The sequence below is a fragment of the Aptenodytes forsteri genome, unplaced genomic scaffold (assembly GCF_000699145.1).
Source record: "Aptenodytes forsteri isolate BGI_AS27 unplaced genomic scaffold, ASM69914v1 Scaffold25, whole genome shotgun sequence".
Taxonomy (NCBI): Eukaryota; Metazoa; Chordata; class Aves; order Sphenisciformes; family Spheniscidae; genus Aptenodytes; species Aptenodytes forsteri.
This window is the reverse complement of record NW_008796180.1, coordinates 52,144-52,891: the sequence shown is the minus strand read 5'-3', so window position 1 is coordinate 52,891 and position 748 is coordinate 52,144. Positions and strand designations below refer to the sequence as shown.

Sequence of the window (748 nt, the reverse complement as noted above, 5' to 3'; positions counted from 1 at the left end):
GGGTTGCCCCCCCCCGCCCGCCGCCACCGGCTGCCCAGGCCGGCTCAGCTCCGTCCCTCCCGGGGACACCGGACCACGGGGCTTCGGAAGGAGAAAGGACTCGGACGGGAGTTTATTTAAGGGAGAAGCAAGGACCCTGTTTAATCTCAGCCACCCCCCCGCCCCAGGCTTGTGGCACCCCAGGGGCAGAGGGAGCCACCCCCCCGCCCCAGGCTCGTGGCACCCCAGGGGCAGAGGGAGAACCGGGGAGCGGAGCCAGGCGCGGCCCGTCCCTCCCAGCCCCCCGCGGGCAGGGGGAGCCCCCCGGGGCTGACTGGTTCGTGCCGGGATGAGGACACTCGCCCCAGCTCAGTCGCTTGCCGTGGACCACCGGAGCCCATCGTTCACCCAGCTCTGCCCCGAGCCCGACAGCCCCGATCCCCTCCTTGCCCATCACTCCTGCGGGGGCCAGACCGGGGGACCCCCCGCTCGTCTCCCCGGCCCGAGGGGCTGCGTGGCCGCGGGCAGAGCCACCGACGCCACGTCCTCGCCAGCAGTCGCCCCCAAACCAGGGGACATGACGCTTCCCTGTCCCGAGGGAACAACCCCGCGAATTCCCCCCCCCCCCACGCCCCGAGCTGCCTCCACGGGGACCGTGGAGGGCTCCGGGCTTCCCAGGAGGGGGCCGTATTCCCGCTGGCATCTGGGAATCGCTCCCTGCTCCCGGAATGGGAGAGCCGACCGCGGAACGCCGTGCCGGAGCTGACCC

The 748-nt window shown here is 73.1% G+C and overlaps 1 protein-coding gene across 1 annotated transcript in view; it reads right to left on the bottom strand.

Annotated features, from left to right (window-relative positions):
- Nucleotides 1–433, bottom strand: part of CDK5RAP3 (CDK5 regulatory subunit associated protein 3) — a 35,950-nt gene extending 35,517 nt beyond the window's left edge. Inside the window, exon 1 of the mRNA XM_009287781.1 lies at nt 343–433. Within this exon, the coding sequence (XP_009286056.1) occupies nt 343–433 (91 nt within the window). The remainder of the gene's footprint in view (nt 1–342) is intronic.
- Nucleotides 434–748: the final 315 nt, after the last annotated feature.